This window comes from Haliaeetus albicilla, chromosome 1, assembly GCF_947461875.1.
Source record: "Haliaeetus albicilla chromosome 1, bHalAlb1.1, whole genome shotgun sequence".
Lineage (NCBI taxonomy): Eukaryota > Metazoa > Chordata > Aves > Accipitriformes > Accipitridae > Haliaeetus > Haliaeetus albicilla.
The window spans coordinates 85164496-85188039 of record NC_091483.1 but is presented as its reverse complement, the minus strand read 5'-3'; the positions used below and the strand labels follow the sequence as shown (position 1 = coordinate 85188039).

The following is a 23544-nucleotide window of genomic DNA, read 5'->3' as shown; positions in this document are numbered from 1 at the left end:
CTGCTGTGTCTGATTGGGGGGTGGCTGGGGGTAGTGGGGGGGGTGGCTGTGCCCCCCCGCACCCTGTGCTGCCACCAGTGAGGTGGGGGGTGGGGGCACCAGCTCCCCCCCAAAGCTGCTTATTGGGGTGCAAACCAGGAGGTTGGGGGGGGGGCTGCAGCTGCAGCCCCAGTGCTGGGGGTGAGCGGGGGGTGGCTGTGATGTGTGGGGAAAGGGCTCCAGGGGGGCACAGGACTGGTGGCCGTGGTGCCATACAGATGATTCCCCCAAGTGGCTGCCGGCCCCCCCCCGCCGCTACACGGCATGGGGGGAGAGGTCCTCGTCCTCGGCAGGGGGGCTGGTGCCCCCGGGCAGCTGCGGGTGGGGGGTGTCTCGGGCCAGCAGCAGGGCGAAGCCTGGGCAGAGAGAGGGATGGGGGCTGAGCCGGGCAGAGGGGTACTGGGGGGGTATGGGGGGGGGGGTATGGGGTTGGGGGGTACCTGGCTTGGTTTTGTGCAGGGGCTGCGGCAGGAGGATGGTGTCGTCCTCGTCTCCCTGCAAGACAAGGGGGCCCTGAGGGGTCCCCAGGATGCCCAGCCATGCCTGTGCCTGTGCCCCCACCCAGGGACCCCCCCCCCAGCTCCACCACCCAGCCTTGCCCCTGACTCTAGCCTCATCCTGCCCCCCCCAGCCTTGTCCCCCACACCCTGCCCCCCAACTTCAGCCTCCAGTCCTGTCCGATCTCCCCCAGCCCCATCCCGGCCCCAAGAACCAACCCCCCAGCCTTATCCCCCACCTGCCCCCTCCCAGCCATCGCCCCCAGTCCCAAAACCACCCTCCCCCATCCTCAGCCCCCAGCCCCGTGCCCCCTCAGCCCCACGCTGCCCCCAGTCCCATCCCATCACCCCCAGCCCCATGCCGCCCCAACTGCTGCAGTACCTGCCTCGGGGGGGGGTCCCGCTCCCAGGGGGCCAGCCAGCCCCCCTGCTCTTGGCCCCCAATGCCGTTGTGCCCTGAATCACCCCAGACTGGCTCCTGCCCCTGCTGCCCCACAGGCCCTACGGGGAGAGGGGCAGGCTGAGCCCCACGCCAGCTCCCATGTCTGGGCAGGGGTCTGGGGTGCAGGAATCACCCCCCCCAGACCCATACGGGGGTCCCCCGCCACCCACCTGGCTGCGGTTCCTGGGGTGCCAGGCAGGGAAGGGCTGGATCCTCTGGCAGGCTGGGGGGGCTGGGGCTGCGCGGGGGGGTCCCGGTGTGGGGCATCGGGGCAGGTGTCAGCCCAGGTAAGGGGGACCCCCCCCGGGGGCTCGGGACCCCCTCGCCTGGCCCCGCCAGCAGCCCCAGAGACACCCATGGGGGGGGGTTGGGGAGGGGGTAGGTATCCAGGGGGGGTCCATCCTCATCCTGGGAAGTGCCAGGGGGGCTGGGGGGAGGCAGAGTCACAGCCTCCTCGATGCCCAGAGGGGGCTGCCAGGGGGGATTGCCGGGGGGCCCCAGCCCGGGAGTGCTGCAGGGGGGCAGCGGCTCTGCCCCACAAGTGCTGTCGAGGGACGTCGACCCAAGAGGGCCGGGGGGGCACCCCATCCTGGGGGGACTGGTGGGGAGCAGGGACCCTGGCCCAGGCACATCAGGGGGGGACCCTGCCCCTGCTGGGCTGGGGGGTCCCCAGGTGGCACAGGGAGCTGGGGGGGCTGTCCCTATGGGGCTGGCCAGAGGGGGGGGTCCTGTCCCCACAGGGCTGGGGGGGATCCCCATGGTGGCACAGGGAGGGAGCTTTGTCCCTATGGGGCTGGTAGCATGGGGTGGCCCTGCCCGGGCTGGGCTGGGGGGGCTCCCCAGGGTGGCACAGGGAGGGGTCCCCCTTCCCACAGGGCTTGTGGGGCTCCCAGTGAGGGCAGAGGGAGGGGTCCCCCTCGCTGTGGGGCTGGTGGGGGTCCCAGTAGTGGCACATTGAGGCGTCCCTGTCCCCATGGGTCTGGGGGGGCTCCCCAGGGTCGCACAAGGAGAGGTCCCTGTCCCCACTGGGCTGGCGGGGGTCCCAGTGGGGGCACAGGGAGGCGTCCCTGTCCCCATGGGGCTGGGGGGGCTCCCCAAGGTGGCACAAGGAGGGGTCCCCCTCCCTATGGGGCTGGTGGGGGTCCCAGTGGTGGCACACTGAGGCGTCCCTGTCCCCATGGGGCTGGGGGGGCTCCCCAAGGTTGCACAAGGAGGGGTCCCCTTCCCTATGGGGCTGGTGGGGAGGGGAGGCTGGGGTCGGTGGGGGCTGGGGGGGGGTGCAGCCCTGAATGCCCCAGGGTGGAAGGGTCCGGGTGAGGGTGGGGGGTCCGGCCGGCGGAAGATGAAGGCTGACTCCGTCAGGCTGCGCTGGTACCGCAGGAATGGCCGACGGGCACCTGGGGCACGGGGCAGGGGTCAGCAGCCGGCCCTGCCCGCCCGGGGGGGTGGTGACCCCCACTGCTGCCCCGCACCCCCGGACCCGGCCTCGTCACCTCCCACCACGGGGGCACCTACCGGTCCTGGTGCCAACGGGGGATGCTGGCAGCGGGGTGCCAGAAGTGGACCCCGAGCGTTCCCGTTGCCGGAAGAAATCCCGGGGGTTCTGCGAGCGCTGGGAGACCAGGACAGCCGCCTCCTGCCGGCACAGAGACCTGTCAGCGGGGCCACGGCACAGCCGTGCAGCACCACGGCATGGCTGGCAGGGTGCTCAGCCTGTGGCACAGCCTGCGGCATGGCTGGGGGCATACAGGGCAGGATGGGGCGCTCGGCCCCGGCACTCACGGCCGCCTTCTCGATGGACTCGCTGCGCCGGCCGCGGTCCCGCATGGCCTCCTCGTGCTCCCGCTGCTGCTGCTCCTGCAAGCACGGAGCACAGTCGGGCAGCCCACGTTCCCCCCCCCCGCCCTCCCCAGCCCAGCTGCCTCGCTCACCCATCGTGCCTTCTCCTTCCTCCGCTCCTCTGCCTCCAGCCGTGCCTGCTCCTTCCTGTGAGGGCAGGGAGCATCAGAGGGGGCACGGGGGAGCAGCCGTGGGGCGCAGGAGCCTCTGGGTCCTGCTGTGGGTCTCCGTGCTCGGAGCCACGTGGGACTGGGGGCACTGGGATGGGGAAGCTGGGGGTGCGGTGGACTGGGGTCCCACCATGGGCACCCGTGGTGAGAGTGCTGATGGGGCTGGGGGCACTGCGGGGGTGCAGGGGGCTGTGGGTCCCACCATGGGCACCCACAGTGAGAACACCCACGGGGCTGGGGGCACTGCGGGGTGCAGGGGGCTGTGGGTCCCACCAGGGGCACCCATGGTGAGAGCACCCACGGGGCTGGGGGCACTGCAGGGTGCAGGGGGCTGTGGGTCCCACCATGGGCACGCGTGCCAGGGCCAGGCTCATGGGTCCCGTCCCGTGCCCCTGCCCTCACCGCTGCTCCTCGATCATCCGCTCCTTCTCCCTGAAGCGGAGCTCGCGCTCAGCTGCCTCCCGCCTCTCCTCCTCCATCCGCTCCCGCTCCCAGCGCTTGCGCTCCTCCAGCGCCCGCCGCCGCTCCTCCTCCTTGCGTTGCTCTTCCTCGCGCTGTGGCCACACCGCACTCAGCACCAGGACCCCCACCGGGCTCAGCCCCCGGCACCCTCATGGCCTGAGCCAGCAGCTGGGACCCCGGTCCTGGAGATGCCAGGGGGGCTCTCAGGGATTCACCCATGCCCCCCCCCATGCCCCCTGCACCTCACCTCAGCCTGGGCCCAGAAGGAGTCCCGCTTGGTCCGGTGGATCTCCAGCGCTGGGTTGGTCTTGCGGTAGTTGGTGCCCTGCGGGGACCGAGCCGGGGTCTCAGGGCAGTAGCCCCGGGGGCCCCCCCCAGCCACAGACCCCTCAGGGAGGGCACTGGTAAGGGTGGGCGAGAGCCCCATCACCCCACCAGGTGCCCTCCTGGCTGGTCCCCATCCCCATGGGCACCCCACGCCCCCCCTCGGGACCCCCAACTCACCACCAGCTCCTGGGCATCTGGGGGGGGCACCCTCCTGGCGGGGGCAGCGGCGGGGGCCATCTGTGCCAGCGCTCGGCTCAGCCCCTCCTGCGTCACCTCCTCGGCGCGGCAGGCGCTCAGCACCACACTGGCCTCCTGCCGCCGAGACGGGACAGCGTCATCCCCCGCCCCAAGCACCCATGGCCCCCCCCCATGCTCTACTCCCCCCTGGGACAGATTTGCAGCCTCCCCAGGGAATCCTGGCGCCATTCCCTTGCCCACGCTCGCCAGCTTCAGATGTGGGGCTGGATCCAGATGTGGGAGCCGGATCCAGATGTGGGAGCCAGACAGATCTCTGGGGGCTGGGACATGGGAGCAGAAGCGGGGGGGTGCACAGGATCCCACCAAGCAAGGGCAGGATCTGGCCAGGGCGGGGGGGGGGGCAGGGAGCCCAACCACAACCCCGGATCGTCGGCCAAGGCTGGGAACTGGGAACAGCAGCGTCTGAGTCAGCAGAGCCAGGAATGCACCCGGCGCAGCAAGCAAAGGTCGGGGCTGGCTGGGATGGGGGGGGGACAACACACAAGGGGGCACGGGACCCAGTTCCCAGCCCCGGCCCCCTCAAAGGGGGCACCGGGGCTGGGAACTGGGTCCCGTGCCCCCCATAAACTCACCTTAAAGAAAGCTCTGATGGCGGGCAGATGCCCGGCACACGCCTTACGTTGGGACTCCGGTGCCTTCTCCCCGACCTGGCACCGGCATGCACTGCTTAGGCTGGGACCTCGTGCCATGTCCCTGTCCCCCGGGATCCCGGGTGGAGGGGTAGGATGTTCTGAGCACCGACACCCCCCCCCAAGCCCCGCTACTCACCCAATTGATGAGGACGATGCGGTGAGCGCCGGTGCTGGGGTCTTGGATGCGGCACAGCCCGTACATGATGCTGGTGATGGAGAATTTTTCAGCCAGCTCATCCGGACCCCCGGCTACAAGGAGGAGGTGGTCAGGGGAGGTGGGCACAGTGGGATCCCCCAGTACCCGCCCCAGCGACATTGCTCCCCGTTACCTCCAGAGTCCAGGAGCTTGAGGTCATGGTGCTTCTCATAGGCAAAGACGGCCCTGAGGGGGGAGAGGGGGGTCGGGGTGGGGGTTGCAGCAGAGCAGCATGGGCAGCTGCCCTTGTCCTGGCAATGTCACCTGTGGCCGGCAGCATGGCCACCCAGACGTCCCCGGCTGCGGCAGGCGGTGGCCACCGACCTGCTCCGGGCAGTGCCGGCCGGTAGGTGCCCCCCCCCGGGCAGCGTGGCTGGTGGCATGGGCTCTCCTGGGGGAGGGAGCTGGGAGCTGCCCTGGGGAGAGCTTGGGGGGGCCGGGGGGAGGCAGCCTGGGGACCTGCCAGCCCAGGGGCACCCCCCACCCCGTGACGCCCACCCGGGCTGAATTCGTGGAAGTGCCGCCGGCAGCATCCGCCCCAGGGACAATGGGGCCGCGGGAAGTGCCGCAGAAGCATGGGCCCCCCCCGGCCCCCCCCAGGCTGCCCCTGGCCCAAGCTCCTGAGGGCGATGCTGGTGTCACCCAGCACCGGGCTGGCACCTTGCAGGTTGCCTGGGACCCCTCCCCACCGGCCAGGCAGACCCCGACCCGCCAGCCCCGTCCTCCCCTTGCCTGCCCAGAGAGGGGGGAGCAGCCCTGGCCCCCCGGCTGTGCCGGGACCCCCTGCCCGGGGCTGGGGACGGGGGGGGGCTCTGTGGCCAGGGACCCCTCGCTGGCGGAGGCCCCGGCCGGGCATTCCCCATCAGCTCTGCCGCCTCTTTGTCTCCGCGTGGCTCCGATTACACACGCATGTGGCGGCACGCTGCGCGCCGTGCCGGCTGGGACACAGCCCGGATCTGGGAGCACACGTGCAGCATGGCACGAAATGGCATGGCACGGCGTGGCACGGCGTGGCAGGGCACGGCACGAAATGCCACGACAGGCCACAGCACGCTGGCCGCATGCGGCGGGCCTGTCCGGCGGCAGGCACGGGTGCCAGAGCTGGGCCAGCCGAGGTCAGGCGCGGCGGCACGCTGCCCGGGATGGCGGTTTGGGGGCAGAGGGCAGCGCCCGGGCGGCCCAGGGGCCGAGCGAGCCCGGTGTGCCGCCGCGGGGTGAGGGGCGGCTGCGGGGCCCGGTGCAGCCCCGCGGCCGTCGCCCCCCGCCCCAATGTCAGCCCGGTGGGGCGAGGCCCCCCCGGCCCCGGCCGCCGTGCCGGGTGGCGGGAGGAGGCCGGCTCCAGCCCCGCGCCCACGGCACCGACCCGGGACCGGCCCGGGAACCCCGGGGGCGGGACCCTGCTCCCCCTCTCTTCCCCCCCGGGGGGCTGCCCGGGCAGGGTGGGGGGTGCAGACGGGCGGGGCGCCCCGACCGCCCCGGGCACCCCCGGGTGCCCTCCGGCCCCTTCCCTAGCCCCGGCCCGCCGGGGACCGGCGGCCGGAGCCGGTGCCCGGCCACAACCCCCCCCCGCCCCAGCAGTGCCGCTGGTGCGGTCCCCCCCCGCTTCTCCGGGCCGTGCCCCGGGCGGCGGCGCCGCCGCTCCCAGCCCGGCGGCGGCGGGGCCGGGCAGGGCGGGGCGGGACCGGGCGCCCGGTTCCCAGAGCGGCTCGGCGGGCGCAGCGGCGGGCGGGGCTCAGCCCCGGGACCGCGGGCCCGTTCCGGCAACCCCTATCCCGGCACCCCCCACCAGGCGTCCCGGCCGGGACCCCGCGGTGTCCCGGACCGCCGCCCCGTCCCCCCCCCCGCGCCCCGTCCCGTCCCGTCCCGGTGCCGGTGTCCGGTGTGTCTCGGAGCCCCCCACCCCATGCCGGTACCCGGTGGCCGTTCCCGGTGGCCGGTGGCCGTTCCCGGTGCCTATTGCCGGTGGCCCATGCCGGTGGCCAGTGCCCATTCCCGGTGGCCCGTGCCCATTCCCGGTGGCCCGTGCCGGTGGCCATTCCCGGCGACCGGTGCCTGTTGTCGGTCCCGTCCCCAGTCTCACCAGTTGGTCCCGGCCCGGGGGTTGCCCACGTCCTCCTTGGCCGCCAGCAGCGCCAGCCGGTGCCGCTCCAGCCCCGGGGCCGCCATCCCGCGCCCGCCGCCCCTGCGCCCGCCCCGCCCCCACCCCACCGCCCACGGGCGGGACCGGGCGGCACCGGGCGGGGCGGGGGGCGGTGGCGGCGGCGGCGGCGGCGCCGGGCGGGCGGGCGGGGCGGGGGGCCGCTGCCCGGGGGCAACCGGCTCACCCGGCACCGGGAGGCGGACGCTGTGCCAGGGTCCCACAGCGGGACAGGGGTGCTGTGCCGGGGTCCTGCGCTGGGACACGGGTGCAGGTCTCAAGGTCCCACGCCAAGACATGGGTGCAGTGCAGGATCCTGCACCGGCACGTGGGTGCTGTGCCAGGGTCCTGCGCTGGGATGAGGGTCCTACACTGGGACAGGGGTGCTGTGCCAGAATGCCACACCGGCACGTGGGTGCTGTGCAGGGTCCTGCACCAGGACGTGTGTGCTGTGCCAGGGTCCTGCGCTGGGACATGAGTGCAGGCCCCAGGGTCCCACACTGGGATGTGGGTGCAGTGCAGGATCCCACACTGTGACATGGGTGCTCTGCCCAGGATCCCACACTGGGATATGGTTGCGGTACCAGGGTCCCATGCTGGGACATGGATGCTGTGCCAGGATCCAGCACTGGGAAGTGGGCCCCGCTGGGATGTGAGTGCTGTGCAGGGTCCTGCACCAGGACATGGTTGCTGTGCCAGGGTCCTGTGCTGGGGCATGAGTGCAGGTCCCAGTGTCCCACACTGGAATGTGGGTGCTGTGCCAGGGTCCCATGCTGCGACACGGATGCTGTGCAGGATCCTGCACCGGGATGCTGGTGCTGTGCCAGGGTCCTGCACTGGGATCAGGGTCTGACACTGGGACAGGGGTGCTGTGCAGGGTCCCACACCGGGATGTCGGTGCTGCGTCAGGGTCCTGCGCTGGGACGTGGGTGCAGGTCTCAAGGTCCCACAGCAAGACATGGGTGCAGTGTAGGATCCTGCACTGGGACATGGGCGCTGTGCCAGGGTCCTGCACTGGGATGAGGGTCCCACACTGGGACATGGGTCCTGTGCCAGGGTCCTGTGCTGGGACATGGGTGCTGTGCAGGGTCCCACATTGGGATGTGGGTGCTGTACAAGGTCCCATGCTGGGACATGGATGCTGTGCCAGGATCCAGCACTGGAAAGTGGGTCCCACTGGGACGTGGGTGCTGTGCAGGTCCCAGAGGGACAGCATGCGGGACTGCAGGCAGGGCTGTGTGGGCAAGCCGGGGTGCAGGATGCTCAGCCCGGGCTGGGGCTGGCGTTGGGGGGGGTCCCTGTCCCCTGTCCCCCCATCGGTCACCAGCGGCCCCGTCCTGGCGAAGTTGCGCTCGGCCCGTTCCCTTATTTGGTCACCACGGCCTCCAAACCCCAAAGCCCCAGAGAGGGAAAATATTCATCGTGGCTGGAAAATGGGGCCCTGGGGCTGGGGGCATCCCTGAGCTCCCCCTGCCCACGAACGTGAGCAGGGGGGGCCCGGGGATGCCCCCAGCCCAAGGCCAGGTCCCATGTGCCTCAGCCCCCCCCCAAGCAAGGGGGCCCCTCTGCTGCAGCCACCAACCCAAGGCCACCAGCCCATAGTAGCCACTAACCCTCCAAGATCCCCCCTCCCCGCCGTGGCCCCCTGCCCAGGGCCTGCACCCAGCCTGCCACCCGTCCTGGGGGTCCCGGTGGGTCCTGGGGGTCCCGATGGAGGGTCACGGGTGCTGGGGTGGGGTGGCAGGACCAGCACGGTGCTGGTGCGGGGGGAGCCGTGGGGACCTGGCAGCCTGTCAGTGGGGGGGGGGCAGGATCAGACCCACGGTGGGCACAGCCCGGCTCCCCCCCTGGGCCCTGGGACGGGTTGGGGGCCATGGGGCTGGGAGTGGTGCTGGGGACATGGGGCAGTGCTGGGGGGACACGGGGCAGTGCTGGGGGGACATGGCGCAGTGTTGGGGACACAGGGCAGTGCTGGAGACTGGTGCTGTTCCCGGTGTTGCTGGTGTGTACCGAGCGCTCTGGTGTCACTCTTCCCAGTCGTGCGTACTGGTACTGGTTGTTCATGCTGGTGCGCACTGGTGAGAGGTGGGCGCTGGCTGTACCGGGAGTCTGGTCTGCGGGGGGTGAACGGTGTCACTGGTGCCGCTGCTGTCGCTGGTGTTGCTGGTGTCGCTAGTGTCGCTGGTGTCACTGCTGTCGCTGGTGTTGCTGGTGTCACTGCTGTCACCAGTGTCGCCGGTGTCGCCGGTGTCCCTGGTGTTGCTGCTGTCGCTGCTGCCACTGGTGTCACTGCTGTCACTGGTGCTGCTGGTGTCGCTAGTGTCGCCAGTGTCGCTGGTGTCACTGCTGTCGCTGGTGTTGCTGGTGTCACTGCTGTCACCAGTGTCGCCGGTGTCGCCGGTGTCCCTGGTGTTGCTGCTGTCGCTGCTGCCACTGGTGTCACTGCTGTCACTGGTGCTGCTGGTGTCGCTGCTGTCGCCAGTGTCACTGCTGTCGCCGCTGTCACTGCTGTCGCCGCTGTCGCCGCTGTCGCCGGTGCCCCCGCTCTCTCCCGCGGGTGGGCGGGGCGTGGGAGAGGGGCGTGTACCCGGCCCCGCCCCTCGCGGGGGGCGTGGCCGCCGATGGCAGCCGGCCGCGGAGGGGGGCGGGGGGGCGTGTCCGGGGGCTGGCGGGGCGGGGGGGGGTTGCTGAGGGAGGGAGGGGGGGCAGTCACGTGTGGAGCGGCGCCCCCTGGCGGCGCTCCTTTGTCCGCGCGCGGGCGGGGCCGCGGCGGGGCGGTCGCGGATTGGCGGCGGCGGGGCGGGGTGGGGCGGGGCTAGGCGGGCGGCCCGGTCCCGGATTGGCGACGGCGGCGGGGCGGGGCCGGCGGGGCGGGGCGGAGCGGCGGGACGGGCGCGGATTGGCGGCGGGGCGAGGCGGGGCGGGGTAACGGGCCCGGGCGGCGGCGGGCGGCGGGCGGCGGAGCGGCGGAGCGGCGCGGGCATGGGCGGGGGGCGGCGCTGAGCGCGGCCGCTCCGTGCGGGGCCGCTGCCCGGGGCTCGGCGTCCCCGCGGCGCCCATGGACCTGGACGTGGACTACGAGCGCCCCAACGTCGAGACCATCAAGTGCGTGGTGGTGGGCGACAACGCCGTGGGGAAGACGCGGCTGATCTGCGCCCGCGCCTGCAACGCCACGCTCAGCCAGTACCAGCTGCTGGCCACGCACGTCCCCACCGTCTGGGCCATCGACCAGTACCGCGTCTGCCAGGAGGTGCGGGGCACCGGGGCGCGGGGGGCGGCGGGGGTGGGGACGACGGCTCCGGGGCTCCGGGGCCCCGGGGCCGGGGCCGGGGCCGTGACGGCGGCGGTCCCTGTCCGGGCAGGTGCTGGAGCGCTCCCGGGACGTGGTGGACGAGGTCAGCGTCTCCCTGCGCCTCTGGGACACCTTCGGGGACCACCACAAGGACCGGCGCTTCGCCTATGGCAGGTGGGACCGCGGGCGCCCCGACCCCCGCCACCGGCACCCCGAGCCCTGCCACCGGCACCCCTACCTGCCACCGGCACCCCAAGCCCCACCACCGGCACCCTAAACCACCACCGGCACCCCTACCTGCCACTGGCACCCCGAGCCCTGCCACCGGCACCCCAAACCACCACCGGCACCCCGAGCCCTGCCACCGGCACCCCAAACCACTGCCAGCGCCCCATCCCACCACCGGCACCCTCGCCCATCACCTGCACCCCAAACCTCTGCCAGCACCCTGCCCCAGCCCTGCCTTCCCTGGGGGGACGTGGAGCCGAAGGGGTCCCCATGGCTCCTGCCAGCACCCAGAGAGCAGCTCTGGCACCCCAAACCCGCGGGGGGAGCTGGGCGTGATCCCAACCCCCCAGCCAGGGGCTGCTCTCAGCACCCTGGGGGCACCATGGCCCACAGCTCGGACAGCAGCAGGGCTGTGGGCCCCGACAGCCCCCCACCGTGGGCAGGGAGACGCCGGTGCTCGTGGCTTCCCTGGGGGGCAGCCAGCACCAGGCATGCCGGGGCTGACCTGTTTGGGGAGGGGGGGGTGGCTCTGGGGTGCTGGGACCCTTCCCTTGGGAGTGCTGGCCTGGCAGCAGGAGATGCCCCTGGGCCATGGCCAAATGGTCACCACACCCCCAGCCCCCCCACGCTCCCTGTGCTGTAAACACCCCCCTTCCTCGTGGCCACTGGCACGTCCATGCTCTTATCGCCTGCCGCACCATGCCAGCACGGCTCGGCACACTCTAACCTCCTGTCCGCACTGCCTGGGGCCAGGGGCCAGGGCACTGGCCGCAGGGTGGGGGCAACCCTGGCTGGGGGGGATGTGGGGGGCTGCCCCAGCCACGGGTGCCCAAGGTGCTTGGTGTTGCCTGCCCCGCTGGGACTGCTGGCTTTAACCCCACAGGGCGGTGAGTGCTGGGTCCCAGCCTGGGGCCAACATCACCTGCGGGTGAGCGGCAGCTCCTGTGCTGGCCGGGGGCCCGCGAGAGGCGGCGGGTGGCATCTATCTTGGTCCCTGACACGGGCCCGGCTCCAAATGCGCCTCCTGGTCACGTCTCGGGAAGGCGCAGACTAAAAACAAACCAGGTCTGGGGCCACGTGGCTGTTCCCGGCCGCCTTATAAGGTCCCCGGGGGCTTTGGGGACCTGGGTGCTGCTGGCACCTCCCGCACGTCTCCTGTCACCTTGCCCAGGGAGGCTCCCCCGAGGCACTGGCAGTGCCGGCGTAGGGCTGGGACGATGGCGGTAGTGTGACAGCCCCATGCCGGGCACAGGGAAGGGGCTTGGGGTGTCCAGGCAGGGTCAGTCCCTGCAGCCCTGCCTGTGCCAGGGGCCGGCACACGCTCCGGCACTCACCGGGCCGCTGTCCGTGGGCCCCTCCTTGCACCCGCTTGTGCTTGGCTGCTGCCCTGGTGCTCTGCAGGGTGTTTCTGGGGCCCTGTGCCGTACCCGAGCTGGGGCAGCCCTTGACTTGGCTGACCATGGTGACCTAGAGCCGGGTGCCCTCGGCTCCCTCCTTGGTCTTGGCTGTTCCCGTGCGCAGCCATGGGGCTCTCGGGGGCCATCAGGCTCCCCGGGTCTGTGGGGCAGAGCTCTGCCGGGGTAGGTGGGGGGTCCCAGGCTGTGTGTCCCTGGACAGGTATGGGACCCCAGTGCCATTCCCTGAGCAAGGTGGCGTGCAGAGGGTGGCTTGGGGATGCAGGGTGACAGTGGGTCACGCAGGGACAGGGCTGCCCTCACCCTCTTCTTCGTCCTCCTCCTCCTCCTGGCCACAGGTCAGATGTGGTCGTGCTCTGCTTCTCACTGGCGAACCCCAACTCCCTGCGCCACGTGAAGACGATGTGGTACCCTGAGATCAAGCACTTCTGCCCCCGGACGCCCATCGTGCTGGTGGGGTGCCAGCTGGACCTGCGCTATGCCGACCTGGAGGCCGTCAACCGGGCCCGGCGCCCCTTGGCCAAGTGAGGCTGCCGCACCGGGCGGGTGGGGGTTGGCGGGGCCGGGGGGCCGGCCGGGGACCAGGGCCCCTCTGTGCGCGGTGACACAGCCCCACTCTCCCCCCCCCCCCCAGGCCCATCAAGCCCACGGACATCCTGCCCCCGGAGCGGGGCCACGAGGTGGCCAAGGAGCTGGGGGTACCCTACTACGAGACCAGTGTGGTGGCCCAGTTCGGCATCAAGGACGTCTTCGACAACGCCATCCGGGCCGCTCTCATCTCCCGCCGGCACCTCCAGTTCTGGAAGTCCCACCTGAAGAAGATGCAGCGGCCGCTGCTGCAGGCCCCCTTCCTGCCCCCCAAGCCCCCACCGCCTGTCATCCAGGTCCCCGACCCGCCGGCAAGCCGTGGCTGGGGCCCCGCCGCCCTCTTCTGCACCCCGCTCTGCGCCGATGTCGTCTTCCAGCTGCAGGGCGGCCAGCGGGTCTTCGCCCACCGCGTCTACCTGGCCACCTCCTGCTCCAAGTTCTACGACCTCTTCACCCTGGAGGGGCCGCGGGGGGGGGCCAAGGAGCCGGCCGCCCGCACCAAGAGCCTGGACGGGGAGCGGGGGGCCCTGGCCGAGGGGGCGCGCGCCCCGCTGCGGACTTCGCAGAGCGATGATGCCCTGCGGCCGACGGCGGGGGACGGTGCGGCCCCCGGCAGCGGCGGCCGTGACCTGTCGGCCTGGGGCCGCGGCTTCGTCAGCATGCGCTGGGAGCTGGTGGCGGACCCGGTGGCCGGGCGGGAGAAGCGGATGGCGGTGGTGTGCATGGACCGGCGGGTGCAGGCGGAACCCTTCCGCGCCGTGCTGGAGTACCTCTACACCGGGCGGCTGGACCAGGCCCGCGGGGACCTGATGCAGGTGGCCACCATCGCCGAGCTGCTGGAGGTCTTCGACCTGCGCATGATGGTGGCCAACGTGCTCAACAAGGAGAGCTTCATGAACCAGGAGATCACCAAGGCTTTCCATGTCCGTCGTGCCAACCGCATCAAGGAGTGCCTGGGGAAGGGGGTCTTCGCAGGTAGGGGGGTCCCTGGCCGGGGGGGAGGGCAGAGCGAGGGCTGCTCTGGCCAGGGACATCAACCGGCTCCTTCCCCTCCAGCCGGGTGTCCTGGCTCCCACAGTGCCCTGCATGGACCCGGGGCTCCCGGCCACCCCGATCCCCCTCCCTCCACCGAGGCCTCGTCCCTTCACCGTGCCATCCCCAGCACCCAGGTGGCAGTGCCACATTCCCTGGGCTGGGTCAGCCATAGCTGGTGGGGGGGGCTGCAGGCGGTGCCTGGGGTGCGTGTCCCTGGGCCAGCCGTGTCAGGGGCTGGGGTGGCCGAGGGGTGACTGTCCCTGCACTGAGGCCGTCCCCTTGCCATCCCAGACGTGGTTTTCCGTGTGGATGATGGGGCCGTGCCGGCACACAAGCCCCTGCTCATTGCTGGCTGCGACTGGATGATGGCCATGTTCCGGGGGGCTTTCCGGGAGAGCTACGCTGCTGAGGTGAGGGGCCGTGCGGGGACGAGGACAGTGGGAGGGGTGTCACTGCTGGCTCTGCCATAGGGCTGCTGGGAGGACGGGTGTCTTTTGGCAGCACTGGCTCTGCTGGGGGCTGGGTTGGACCCCCAGCCCTGGCACGCACAAGTCCTGCTTTCCCTCTTGCCAGAGAGAAAGCAGGGGGCTGCGCCCGGGGTGGGGGGGGCTGTGCCGTGGCAGGTGCTGCCGGTGGCCGGGCAGGGTCTGTCCTTTCTGCTGAGCCTGTCCTGCTGCCGGCGGCGGCTCTGCGTGCCGGGGCCCCCCCCCAGACCCCCTGTCCCACAGGTCTCCCTGCCCGGCACCAACTGTGCCTGCCTGCGTGCCGTCCTTGACTTCCTCTACACCGGCGTCTTCACCCCCACGCCCGACCTGGATGCGATGGAGCTCCTCATCCTCACCAACCGCCTCTGCCTGCCCCGGCTGCAGGCGCTCACAGGTGAGGCCCGGGTGCCCCCGCCCCCCCCGCCACGGCCCCCATTGACGTCACCTGCCAATACAATTACGGAACTGCTGGGATGGGGATCGATGTGTCCCCAGTGTGTCATTAATGGGGTCCTTATGTAAGAGCCGGACGAACCCGGCTTAGCCGCGGGGTGCAGCCCGACTGCTGGGGCGCACGTCCCCAGCGTGTGCAGCCCCCCTCCAGCGCTGACAGCCCCCCTCTCCGCCCCCAGAGCAGTACGCGGTGGACGAGCTGCTGCGAGCCTTCATGCAGCGGGTGGAGATCGACGAGCAGGTCATCATCTACCTGGAGATGACGCAGGTACACGATGGGGCTGCTGCAGCATGAGCCCTGCGGCTTGGCGGGAGGGGGATACAAATCCCCACAGGGCAGGCGGTGGTGGGGTGTGGGCAGCTGCCTGCGGCATCTCGTGCCCCCACTGTGCCCGGCTCAGCCCCATCTCTGCCCGCAGTTCCACAACGCCCGGCAGCTGGCCGCCTGGTGCCTGCACTACATCTGCACCAACTACAACAGCGTCTGCCGCCGCTTCCCCCGGGAGATGAAGTTCATGTCCCCAGGTATGGCGCGGGGGGACGGTCGAGGGCAGGAACACGGTCGGGATGGGGACCGTGCCGTGCCGTGCCCTGACGTGCCGGGGCCGTGCCCCTGCAGAGAACCAGGCGCACTTTGAGCGGCACCGCTGGCCGCCGGTCTGGTACCTGAAGGAGGAGGACCTGTACCTGCGCTCCAAGAAGGAGCGGGAGCGGGAGGAGCAGCTGCAGCGCAAGCAGCACACCCGCAGCAAGTGGTGCTTCTGGCGGCCCTCGCCCCACGTCTCCTGAGCCGAGGGGGGGCACGGCCGGGCTGGGGGCTGCCCGCTCGGACCCTCTCCCCTCTGAGGGCTGGTGTCCCCCCTCCCTGGCCGCTGCCCGTTTACACCCCCCCATCCCGGCTGTTTACAGGCGCTGCTCGCCGTTGCCGCTCGCTGGGTTGTGGCCCGTTCTCCCCGCCGTGCCTTTTCCCGGCACGGGAGCAGGGGCCGGCCATGCCGAGCTGTGCCGTGCTGGCAAGGTCCCCTCCGCCCCGGCCAACGCTGGTGCTACCTCTGACCGAGCAGTATTGTCAGGCTGGGGGCAGGCAGGGAATGGGGGCTCTGTCAGCCTCCTCCTCCTCCTCCCGGGGGGGTCCCCCAGCCCATGCCAGGTGCTCCCCCAGGCAGGGCTCTCCGGTGCTGTATTTTCTCCCCCCCAACCCCCGACAGAGGCGGGGGGGGGCCAAGCTGTGAGCGGGGCAGGAGGGTGGGATGGGCGCGGGGGTCCCTGGGGTCCCTGGGTGCTTGTGTGGCTGTAAGAGCTGCTCCTGCCCGGGGGGGAGGGTGGCCTGGCCCCCCCAGCTCATCTCTGTGCCTTGGACGTGCCCCTGCAGGGCCACGGGCTGTGTCCCTGTGGTGGGGGCCATCGTCCCTGGCCCGGGTGTCCCGGGGTCCCCGGGCTGAACTGCACAACCATTTTTACACTTTTTTACCCCCTGCCCCACGAGCACACCGGCCCTCGGGCCCCCCCACGCCCCGGCTGCCCCAGCACTGTGAGCGGGGCTGCCCACACCTCTCAGCATCGGCTGTTTTAACCTTTAATAAAGCCTTTTGTAACGGGCCTGGACTCAGCTCTTGCCCCCCCACCCACACGCAGGAAGGAGAGACAGAGCAGGGGCTCCATTCAGGTGCATTTATCATGGGTGGGGGGTACACAGCACATGGGGTGGGTGGGGAGCAGGAGCGTGGGGTCTTGACCCATAGCTGGGGGAGATACAGCACACAGGGTGGGGTGGGTAGAGCATGGGGGGGACTGACCTCTATCTGAGGGGGTACGGCTCATAGGTGGTGTGTGTTTGGGGGGAAAAAAAGGACTGGGGCACGTTGGGGGGTGTGTGTGTGTGTGTCTGTCTGTGCCCCATAGCTGGATTCCTGGCTGCAGCCCTCACCCCAGTGTGGCAGGAGGGGCTGGGGGCTGTGGTGGGGGCCAGGCTCCGGCCGGGAGTTCTACCCTGCCCTGCCCAGGGCTGAGCTCACCCCACAGCACCGGGGCTGGGGCCCTCCGTGCACCCCTGGCCCCACAGGGCCCTGGGAGCGGAGCCGGAGACCGAGCTCATCCCTGGGGCCACGGTCCGCTCCTGTGGCCGGGACAGGAGGGCTGGGGCAGGGCAGCCCCCAGGGGAAGGGGCCGAGTGCTGCAGGGGAGGGGGGGGCTGAGGCAGAGCAGTCTGAGCACAGCATCTGCCCCCCTGCTTCCAGCACAGCCTGGTTGGGGCAAGAGGTAGGGCCAAAGCCAGCTGGGGGGGGTGGGGGGCAAGAACAGGGGGACAGTATGGTGGCTCCGCTGGCGGGGACCCGCGGGACTGTCCCTGGGGTGTCCTGGCAGGGACTGCGGTGCAGCTGCATCTGCCTTTTCCAGCCCAAGAGCACAGCTGCGGCCCCACACATCTGGCCAGCAGCCGCTGGAATGCAAGGTCCCACAGGGACCCACGGGTCCCCACGGCACCCCAGGCAGAAGAGGCTCCTCTCCTCCTCTCAGGTAACCGTGCTGCCCCAGGGAAGGGTGGCCCCACGGGTGCTGCACCCACGAAGCACCACCGCCCTGTCTGGGACCAGCTCCTGAGGCTCTCCCGGCTGGAGCAGCATGTAACACAGGTTTGCCCTGGATCCTCTCCCATCTGAATGAGAGCTGCTGCTGGGAAGAAGGGAGCCGGTTCTGCTCCCAGCCATGCTGCCTCCTTCCCTCTAGGAAGGCTGGGGGGGGCAGGCAGGAGGAGAGCACCTGGCCCAGGGACCCGCTCAGGGTCCTGCGTAGCCAGAGCAGCTCCAAGCCCATGTTCCTTGCGCCTGGACACACCACGCTGAGGGCAGTTTTGCTTTGGGAGCGAGGGGGATCCTGGCTCAGCTCCACCTTCCCACAGATTTCTACCACCCTGCTGGGGGCACAGCCCTGTAACCGCCACTGCCCAGGCCCCACAGAGCAGAAGTCGGGGGTCTGTGCTGAACCCCCTTTGCTTACGGTGCCTTGGTGCTGATGCACCGCGGTGCTGGGGTAGCCCAGCTCTCCCTGCGTGGCCCCAGTGCTGCCCTGGACAGACCCCGCAGCTCGCAGCCTACGCCCGGCCATAGCAGTAGATCTCGCTCAGGTCGTAGCCGGTGACGGCGAAGGAGTTTCCCTCGGGGTCACAGAAGCGGGCACCGCAGACCTGGGTGTCAGTCACACACTCAGCATGGCAGTGCTCGATCTGCAGCGGGGAGAAGAGCCGGAACGGTGGCACAGACTGAATAAAGTACAACCCACCACAGATGGCTTGTACCTCCGCCAGTCCAGGACAGGACTGGGGATCACAGCAGGAGGAAAGAGGAGAACTGTGCCACCCCACAGCAGCTCCGACTGGGCCCGGCTGGGTTTCCACTGAGCAGTGAGTCCCTCTCTGTGGCCATGGTGCCTCACCGGAGGCTGCAGGACAGAGCAGCACTTGCGTCGTGACCCCACGGGGCAGCGACAGCTTGGGGTACCGCATACTTGCCGCAGGCTCCGCAGTGAGGGCTGCCACTGCCCAGACTCACCTCGACATTGTCGGTGTCCGGGTTCCTGCTGAGCTTCCAGACGTGAACAAAGGAGTCCTCTGCGCCCGACAGCAGCTGCAAAGGGAGCGGAACAGAGGCCGTGGGGACCAGGAGGCTGCAGGGATGCCACAGAGGTGGCAGTGCTGTGTGCCAGGGCAAGGGAGCAGCCCCTGCCTGGCCATCCACGAGCTGCCACGCTCCAGGCCGGCAGGATGCCAGGGCAGGATGCTGCACACAGGCTGAGGTGCCCCGGTGCAGCCAGCTGTACCTTTCCTGTCTGCGGTGCCAGGTCCAGGGCGTAGATCCATCGAGCGTGAGCGTTGACCTCGGCACGCAGGAGGCCGGTCGCCGCCTCGTACAGCCGAATCTGCCCGTTTCCGTAGCCAGCAGCCACGATCCCGTTCCACAGCTTCACAGAGGCACAGCAGCAGCTGGGCACAGGGGCACATTTCACATCCTCCCTTCCCAGCTGCAGACCCACATGCCAGGGGCTGGTTCCAGGTGTCCCCCTCCTGCCACCCTCCTGTCCCTTGTGTGACACTGAGGCGGCCTGACCAGGGATGCCCGACATCATCCACTGACGGGACCCCGCTGTGTCGCTCCATCCGCCCCTCGGGCTTACCCAAAGGCCGGGATTTTGCTGAGCAGGGTGAACTCCTCTCCCGTGCTCCAGATGCAGAGGGCCCCGGCGTCATCGGCGGTCACCAGGTCACCAGCCCCATCCTATGAAGCCAGAGGCAGGTCAGCCTCTGCCCTGGCACTGCTTGTGGGGCAGCTGGCTCTGCCAGCGGCGGCGAGCAGCTGACTCACACCAGGCAGAAGGTTCTTGCTGCCCCAGTTGCTTGCGCCACTAAAGTTGCTGCAAAGCAAAGCCAGAGCCTGCAGCAGAACAAGCTTAAAGTTTAACAGCTCACAGAAACTGCTGACACATTTTGTGAACAAGTGAGGCTTGGCTGGGATCACTCGTAGGCACTGCAGTTCAAACATGTTTGTGTTTGGCAACGCTAATTATACCCAGGATAAATTTCTAGGAAGAATGACTGCATCCCCTCCTTCTGCACCCGAGTCTCGACACTCTTCACCTTACAGGCACCTGGGATTTCACACACCAGGCTCCATCTCTCCCTCGCTAGGAAGTCTTTAAACAAACGATGGTGCAAAGTCCAAGAGAGGCGCGTTAGAGGACAGTCACCGCAGACAGAGGTAGATGACAGAACAGCTTTTGTGTAAACAAGCTCCATATCCAGGCTAATTGGGAACCAGTTCTAAGCAATTAATTGTTCAGGGGAGTCCCAAATGCAGAGAAAGTTAAATGTAACTAATTAGAGAAAGTATAAGGAAGTGTCCTCATTGGGAAGGAAGCAGCCAATAATGAAGCAGCCAATTAGTGCACCTGCAGAGATGTCAACCGGAGTGAGCTGAATTAAAGAAAGCCCCATCCTGGTCCCAGGCTGTGCTCTGTAATCAGGTGAAGTTATCTCATCTGCCACGAGAAAGGTCACTGGTACTGCTGGCAGCTTGGGTCAGCTATCTCCCTCTGCTGATGAGGGGGGAAAGGCTCATCCCTTCAGCTAGCCCGTGGGCATGGCTCTGCCCTTGGCTTCCTCACACCTGCAGGCACCAACCCCTCCCCGGGCCTGGCTTGGGGAGGAGAAGCAGGGTCCTGGTACCGGCATTCAGCACCCTGGGATGGCTCTGGAGACATGGGCAGGACATGTCCCATGCCCTCCTCTCACTGCACTCCCGCAAGGAGGGTCTGCTGTAGTATCTCACTTCTCTGATGGCAGGAGCATAAACTTTAGCATGGGTTAATTCATGGCCAGTTTTTTTGCTCCTTTGCTCTCGTACCACAACTGGCCTTTAGCTGCAACAGCTCTTCTGTCCTCTGGCACTCAGCCCGATGGATCACGGGATACTCTGGGCCAGCAACAAGCTGCGCTCCTGCAGCCACGCTGTGTGTGGGGGGATCAGCTCCTTCACCACCTTTCTTGCCCCTCTCTGCTTCAGCGTCTGCGTTCCCAGAGCCTGGGTGATCAGGACTGAGATTCAGTCAGCTAAGAACATGGAGACCGAGGTGCTAAGAAGGCAGAGACGGGCTGAATGCCGATGGGAACTGGGACAGTGGGATAACTGATGGGGTGGCTGCTCCCAGCTGCCGGGGCAGCAAAGGGAACAGCCCTGAAATACCACAGTGTACGAGTGCAGCGTTTTAAACTACATTTGACTCCTGTTTGCCTTGCCTCGCCTCGAGATGCCACACTAAGCCATGGCAGGATGGCTCACAGGCTCTTTGGAGCAGGGGCTGAGGGAAGTGGCAATCCCAAGCTACCTCCTGCCCGAGGTGTATCCTACCCTGACAGGGGAGACCCCCCTCGTGCAGAGACAGCCAGAAAAGCCAATGTCCCTGGTGAAGGGAGGGATGGCAGAGCCACCCGCTCTCCTGCGCTGTGGAAAGTAGCCAGCTCTGGGGCAGCTCTGCCACATCACAGCCTCCCCAGAGCTTGCCTGCAGCGGGGATTGGGCCGGCCATGGAGAGCACCGGCTCCTGGGGTGAGGGGCTGCACCCTGGGATCAGTTCAGCCATGGCCAGGGCCTGGGTAAACCTCAGCTCCCAGAGCCTGCACCTGCGAGGCATCCCCAAGACAGCTGTGGGGCCGAGGGGACTGCTGGAGTCCCCACCCAACCCCCATCCCATCCCAGTGCCAGGGACCCCACCGGCTCCTCTGGTCCAAGCGGCTGCCAACAGCGCACACATACCGGAGCCTGGCCCAACTCTGCCGAGATGTCGGTGATGGCGTCGTGGTGCTGCTCCAGAACCTCGCTCACCGTGATGTTCGTCCCTTTGGGGGGGATGTCAAACACCAGCACCAGCCCAGAGGACGTCCCTGCGGACAGGCCGGAGGAGGCATCAGCGTGGAGTTGTCCCACCCCATCCCGGGACTGAGCCCCCTGCTCTTGCCGTGCCTGCAGCCGGGCTCCTCGCTCCCCCCGAGACCTGCTGCCTCCAAGGGGCTGCTCCCCACAGACGCCGCTCACCAACCTGCCCCTCTGTTCAGCACAGATGCTCCCACAGAGCAGCTCCAAGGGCAACCCAGCCCCTTTGGCTGCACCCCACATCGTTACGCCGTCCCTGGGCCCCAGCGACACCCACCCCCAGCACCACCCTCCCTTCTCGTCCTTCCCCAAACTCCCGGGCTTGGCTCACCCACACAGATGAAGCGTCCGCCAGCTGCAGCGATCCCTCGAGCAAACACTGCTTGTGCTGAAAGGAAACCAAGAGCTGGTCATGACCTGCGGCACCTCCCAGGATTGGGGAGACTGGTGCAGCAGCATGAGGCACCAGGGTGCCTGTTTGAGTTTCATCTTTAAGGCTAGTCCCATAGCTGCCATACTGGAACCCTTCTGAGCCCCTTTCTGGGCACCCGATGGGCCAGGACAGAGTAGTCAGGGTGACACTATGACCTCTTCCAGACCCTTCTGCTAAACTGCTGTGTCAGACTGTCCTGGCTCGATCCCAGACAGGTCCAGGAGCAAGGCTGCAGGGGGTCTCTAGGCCAGGAGGAACTGGGCTGCGCTACAGGTATCATGCACATCTGGGGAAGGAGAGCGTGCAGAGGGACTGGGGGGCTCCTCTCGGCACTCCCACCGCAGGATTTACCTGGAGGATGCTCTGCGACATCCAGCGCGTGCCAATAAACCATGATGGAGCCATCGGACTCGTACATCTGGAGAGAGAAAGTGACAAGGTAAGGCCCAAGAGGGTGGGGAAGTTTCTCTTATGGCTTCAGGCTCAACTGCTGCCCCGAGAGGTCTCCAAGTGAGAGTGACAGCCCTCTGGGTGCATGGCGGGACCTCCAGAAGGTTCCCCCGCATTCCCAGGAGCCCAGCTGTCCTCACAGCGAGCTCATCCTCCCAGCGTCATGACTTTGCTTCTCGCCCTCCGTGAAAAACCGCCTCACCTGGATCCCTTTCTGAGAAGTCAGCACCAGCAGGACCCGCGACGGCAGGACGCACCACGCGGCCTGGAAGGAAAGGCAGCTCAGCAGGAGTCCAGGGAGGGGGAAGACAGGGCAAAAGCCCTCCCCACCTGCCAGGGCAGGGATGGTCCGCAGTCGCCCAGAGACGGGTGTGTTTCTGGCTCCTGTCAGGGGTTACAGGAGGTGGGTCCCTACCATCCTCGGGGACCTCTCCAAGGTCTCACAAACCTTCTCAGAAGGCTCATTCCCTCTCCCCCTCCCTGTAATTAGGACACTGCAGGCTCCTGCTTCTGTCCTGGCAGTTCTACAGCCACGTGCACTCAGCTGGGAAGGCCCTTTCTTCCCCCTCCATAGCTCCGCTGTTTCCTCCCTGCACTCAGCAGATGGCCCGTTTGGGCCTTGTGGTCAATGGATCCCATCCACCCCAGTTAGAGCAGGCTGGCATTAAAGCGCAGACCTCTGCTAAGGCCAAGGCACCCTACTGAGGTGAGCGTTGTCCTCATTGGGGCACAGAAACTGAAGCAAACACTGAGAAACGATGTCATGGCAAACCCCAGGCACCCTTTGTCACATTGTGCTGTCCCGTTCGGCTCCCACTGGCTCTGGTGAACTTGCCAGCAGCACCGCGCTCCTTCCACCCAGCGCCTACGCTCCGCGCAGCCATCCCTCCCCACCACCTCCTCTGCAATCACATTGGGAGCTGTTTACGGGGTTGTTCCAGCTCCACTTTGGAGGCAGCAGGGCACTGCTTACAGCCCGGGCTATGCAACCTGTTTCCTGTTAGGCTGTTGGGGGAGCAGAGCTGTCTAAACAGCTGCTGCGTGTTGCAGCCCCCTCGGTGAGGGCTCTGCTGGAAGGCCGGCAGCAAGAAGGCAGCAGCTAATGAGGCCAGCAGCTCGCTCACTCTCCCCGAGCTGCACGACCCAGCGTGGAGGACTCCGCGGCCCAAGAAGGGGTGCCTCTACCTGGGTGAGGACGGAGGTGCTGACGGCCATCCCACCCTCCTTCGCCTGCAGCTGGCGGTGGGAGAAGCCGACCCCATCGGCGCTGACCACGCTCAGGCTGGGGCCGTGCACGGCGCTGAAGCAGGCGAGCTGCCGGCCGGGCGGGCGCAGCACGCTGAGGTTGTTGTACAGCGCTGCGCTGCTGCTCTTCAGCTGGATGCTCTTCTCCTTGCGGTACATCCTGCGGGGCGGCACCGGGGCAGCGCCAGGGACACCGGGGCGGCTCCAGGCACACCGGGGCAGCACCGGGGCAGCGCCAGGGACACCGGGGCAGCGCCAGGCACAGCGGGGCGGCGTCAGGGCAGTGCCAGGGACACCGGGGCAGCTCCAGGCACACCGGGGCAGCGTCGGAGACACCGGGGCAGCGCCGGGGCAGCGTCGGAGACACCGGGGCAGAGCCAGGGACACCGGCCGCGCACCCCCCGCAGCAGCGGCCCAGGCAGGGCCGTCCCTGCCCCGGCGCTCTCCCCGTCCCCCGCCTCCCGGGTTCCGCCCCCCCAGGGACGCTCCCCCCGTCCCC

General features: G+C 68.8%; 3 protein-coding genes across 5 annotated transcripts; 1 reads left to right on the top strand and 2 right to left on the bottom strand.

The window, feature by feature from the left end:
• Window positions 1-115: 115 nt before the first annotated feature.
• On the bottom strand, window positions 116-7073 carry LOC138688012 (drebrin-like). 2 transcript variants are annotated; one of them, XM_069798014.1, is made up of 14 exons: window positions 6943-7073; window positions 4996-5048; window positions 4803-4915; window positions 4607-4681; window positions 3954-4088; window positions 3697-3774; window positions 3390-3541; window positions 2910-2964; window positions 2761-2835; window positions 2494-2614; window positions 1149-2375; window positions 919-1037; window positions 480-552; window positions 116-395 (listed from the first exon to the last, which is right to left on the bottom strand). In XM_069798014.1, the coding sequence occupies exons 1-14, from the start codon at window positions 7026-7028 to the stop codon at window positions 295-297; spliced, it is 2463 nt and encodes an 820-aa protein (XP_069654115.1). In that variant the 5' UTR covers window positions 7029-7073; the 3' UTR covers window positions 116-294. The 2 variants fall into 2 exon arrangements, with proteins under 2 accessions (XP_069654115.1, XP_069654125.1); XM_069798024.1 differs by having other exon boundaries at window positions 480-534.
• A 2858-nt stretch (window positions 7074-9931) lies between these two features.
• Window positions 9932-16094, top strand: LOC138688009 (rho-related BTB domain-containing protein 2-like). Of its 2 annotated transcripts, XM_069797979.1 has the most exons (9): window positions 9932-10249; window positions 10362-10465; window positions 12273-12458; window positions 12569-13497; window positions 13849-13967; window positions 14286-14436; window positions 14675-14763; window positions 14915-15020; window positions 15115-16094. In XM_069797979.1, exons 1-9 carry the CDS (start codon window positions 10058-10060, stop codon window positions 15282-15284), a joined length of 2046 nt encoding a protein of 681 aa, XP_069654080.1. In that variant the 5' UTR covers window positions 9932-10057; the 3' UTR covers window positions 15285-16094. The 2 variants fall into 2 exon arrangements, with proteins under 2 accessions (XP_069654080.1, XP_069654090.1); XM_069797989.1 differs by lacking the exon at window positions 10362-10465 and having other exon boundaries at window positions 10115-10249.
• Window positions 16095-16200: 106 nt separating this feature from the next.
• Window positions 16201-23544, bottom strand: WDR54 (WD repeat domain 54). The gene is made up of 9 exons (XM_069798002.1): window positions 22986-23544; window positions 22003-22065; window positions 21702-21768; window positions 21249-21305; window positions 20801-20928; window positions 18666-18766; window positions 18312-18474; window positions 18044-18118; window positions 16201-17718 (listed from the first exon to the last, which is right to left on the bottom strand). The coding sequence occupies exons 1-9, from the start codon at window positions 23202-23204 to the stop codon at window positions 17587-17589; spliced, it is 1005 nt and encodes a 334-aa protein (XP_069654103.1). The 5' UTR covers window positions 23205-23544; the 3' UTR covers window positions 16201-17586.

Coding starts and splice junctions, on each gene's coding strand:
- WDR54 (XM_069798002.1), bottom strand. CDS start 23,204: ATGTACCGCAAGGAGAAGAGCATCCAGCTGAAGAGCAGCAGCGCAGCG. Junction 18,475..18,665: donor AGCAAAATCCCGGCCTTTGG/GTAAGCCCGAGG, acceptor CCCTGTGCCCAG/CTGCTGCTGTGCCTCTGTGA. Junction 17,719..18,043: donor CGGACACCGACAATGTCGAG/GTGAGTCTGGGC, acceptor TCCCCGCTGCAG/ATCGAGCACTGCCATGCTGA.
- LOC138688012 (XM_069798014.1), bottom strand. CDS start 7,028: ATGGCGGCCCCGGGGCTGGAGCGGCACCGGCTGGCGCTGCTGGCGGCC. Junction 3,775..3,953: donor CAGATGCCCAGGAGCTGGTG/GTGAGTTGGGGG, acceptor CGGTCCCCGCAG/GGCACCAACTACCGCAAGAC. Junction 2,965..3,389: donor CGGATGATCGAGGAGCAGCG/GTGAGGGCAGGG, acceptor CTGCCCTCACAG/GAAGGAGCAGGCACGGCTGG.
- LOC138688009 (XM_069797979.1), top strand. CDS start 10,058: ATGGACCTGGACGTGGACTACGAGCGCCCCAACGTCGAGACCATCAAG. Junction 10,466..12,272: donor CGGCGCTTCGCCTATGGCAG/GTGGGACCGCGG, acceptor TCCTGGCCACAG/GTCAGATGTGGTCGTGCTCT. Junction 12,459..12,568: donor GCCCGGCGCCCCTTGGCCAA/GTGAGGCTGCCG, acceptor CCCCCCCCCCAG/GCCCATCAAGCCCACGGACA.